Source organism: Orycteropus afer, unplaced genomic scaffold (genome assembly GCF_000298275.1).
Source record: "Orycteropus afer afer isolate SDZICR_OR568_19922 unplaced genomic scaffold, OryAfe1.0 scaffold00099, whole genome shotgun sequence".
NCBI lineage: Eukaryota > Metazoa > Chordata > Mammalia > Tubulidentata > Orycteropodidae > Orycteropus > Orycteropus afer.
The window spans coordinates 3,974,347-3,975,645 of record NW_006921686.1 but is presented as its reverse complement, the minus strand read 5'-3'; the positions used below and the strand labels follow the sequence as shown (position 1 = coordinate 3,975,645).

General features: G+C 52.3%; 1 protein-coding gene across 1 annotated transcript in view; it reads right to left on the bottom strand.

Annotated features, from left to right (window-relative positions):
• The window catches only part of SYMPK (symplekin), a 38,088-nt gene that overhangs the window by 26,580 nt on the left and 10,209 nt on the right, over positions 1-1,299 (bottom strand). Inside the window, exon 4 of the mRNA XM_007943058.1 lies at positions 1,218-1,298. Coding sequence (XP_007941249.1) covers positions 1,218-1,298 — 81 coding nt within the window. The remainder of the gene's footprint in view (positions 1-1,217; position 1,299) is intronic.

Genomic DNA, 1,299 nt, shown 5'->3' with positions numbered 1-1,299 from the left:
GAAATCCAATGGGGGTCACTAGGAGTCGGAACCGACTCGATGGCAGTGAGCAGTCACCTTGATGAGTGAGCCTCTCCTGTTCTACAGACAAACAGGACGCCTGTAATGTGGTCTGCCGAGCATCTAGTCTCCCTCCCTTGGCCAACAACACTCTCATTCTCCTCAGAGGACACCTCATCTCCATTCACAGTCCAAGTGGCCACGAGACCCAGGGGCCAACAGAACATGGCTTTCCCTTGGCCACTGTGATTGGTTCAGAGACAGGCTCATAATGTGTTTGGCCAATCAGAGACAATGAGCGTCAGCCCAGGGACTTTGGCTAGAATGCATCGAAAGGAGACACACTCCTCCCTCTGAGGTTGCTAAGCAGATGGAACAGAAGTGTGGAGCTCTTGGGGCCATCTCTGCTACACCAAGCAGAGAGCCAGGAACGAAGTTGACGTGCAGAACCTCAGAACCAAGCGGCAGAGTGATCCGTGACCCTCCGCACTCTTGCCTCAGGCTGATTCCGACTGTTCAGTTTTCACACACACAAGCAGAGAAAACAATACTGAGTCTCCGTTAACTATCAACACTGTGTTAACACTGGTACATCTATTCTCCCCTTCTCTGGTGTTTCTCAGTGTGGGGGAGGCTAAGGAAGCCGGGTGGTGCAGTGGTAAGTGCTTGGCTGCTAACATAAAGGTTGACAGTTTGAACCCACCAGCTGCACTGCAAGATAAAGACCAGGCAGTCTGTTGCAACAAAGACTGACAGCCTTGGAAACCCTGTGGGGCAGTTCCACTCTGTCCTCTAGGGGCGCTATGAGTCGGAATCGACTCACAGCAGCGGGTTTGGTTTGGGCTTTGCTTCTGTGAAGGTTGACGGCCTTGGAAACTCTCTGGGGCAGTAGTGCTCTGTCCATCAGGGTTGCTATGACTCGGAATCAACTCGATGGCAGTGGTCTGGTTTGGATGGGGGGAGGCCTGACTATGTTAAAACACTCGGCGTGCATCATGTTATCTCAGCCATACGTGTCTCAATATCACAGCCAGTATTGAACAGGGTGTCACAGACAACCAAGAGAGTTCCAGCTAATAGAATACTTCCTTGTTCCCCTGACTTTGGTTGATGACAAATTCCTCAGAATGGCATTCAGGGGTCCACCACTTAGCTGGCATTTCCTCAGGAAAGATCAGACGGTCAGTGAAAAGGGACAGGGGAGGGGATGCACTGACCGTGCAGGGTTTCATAGGCCTGGATCACCTCCGACATGAACATGGGTCTCTGGCGGGCGATGTTGGCAAGGGACCCCAGGGC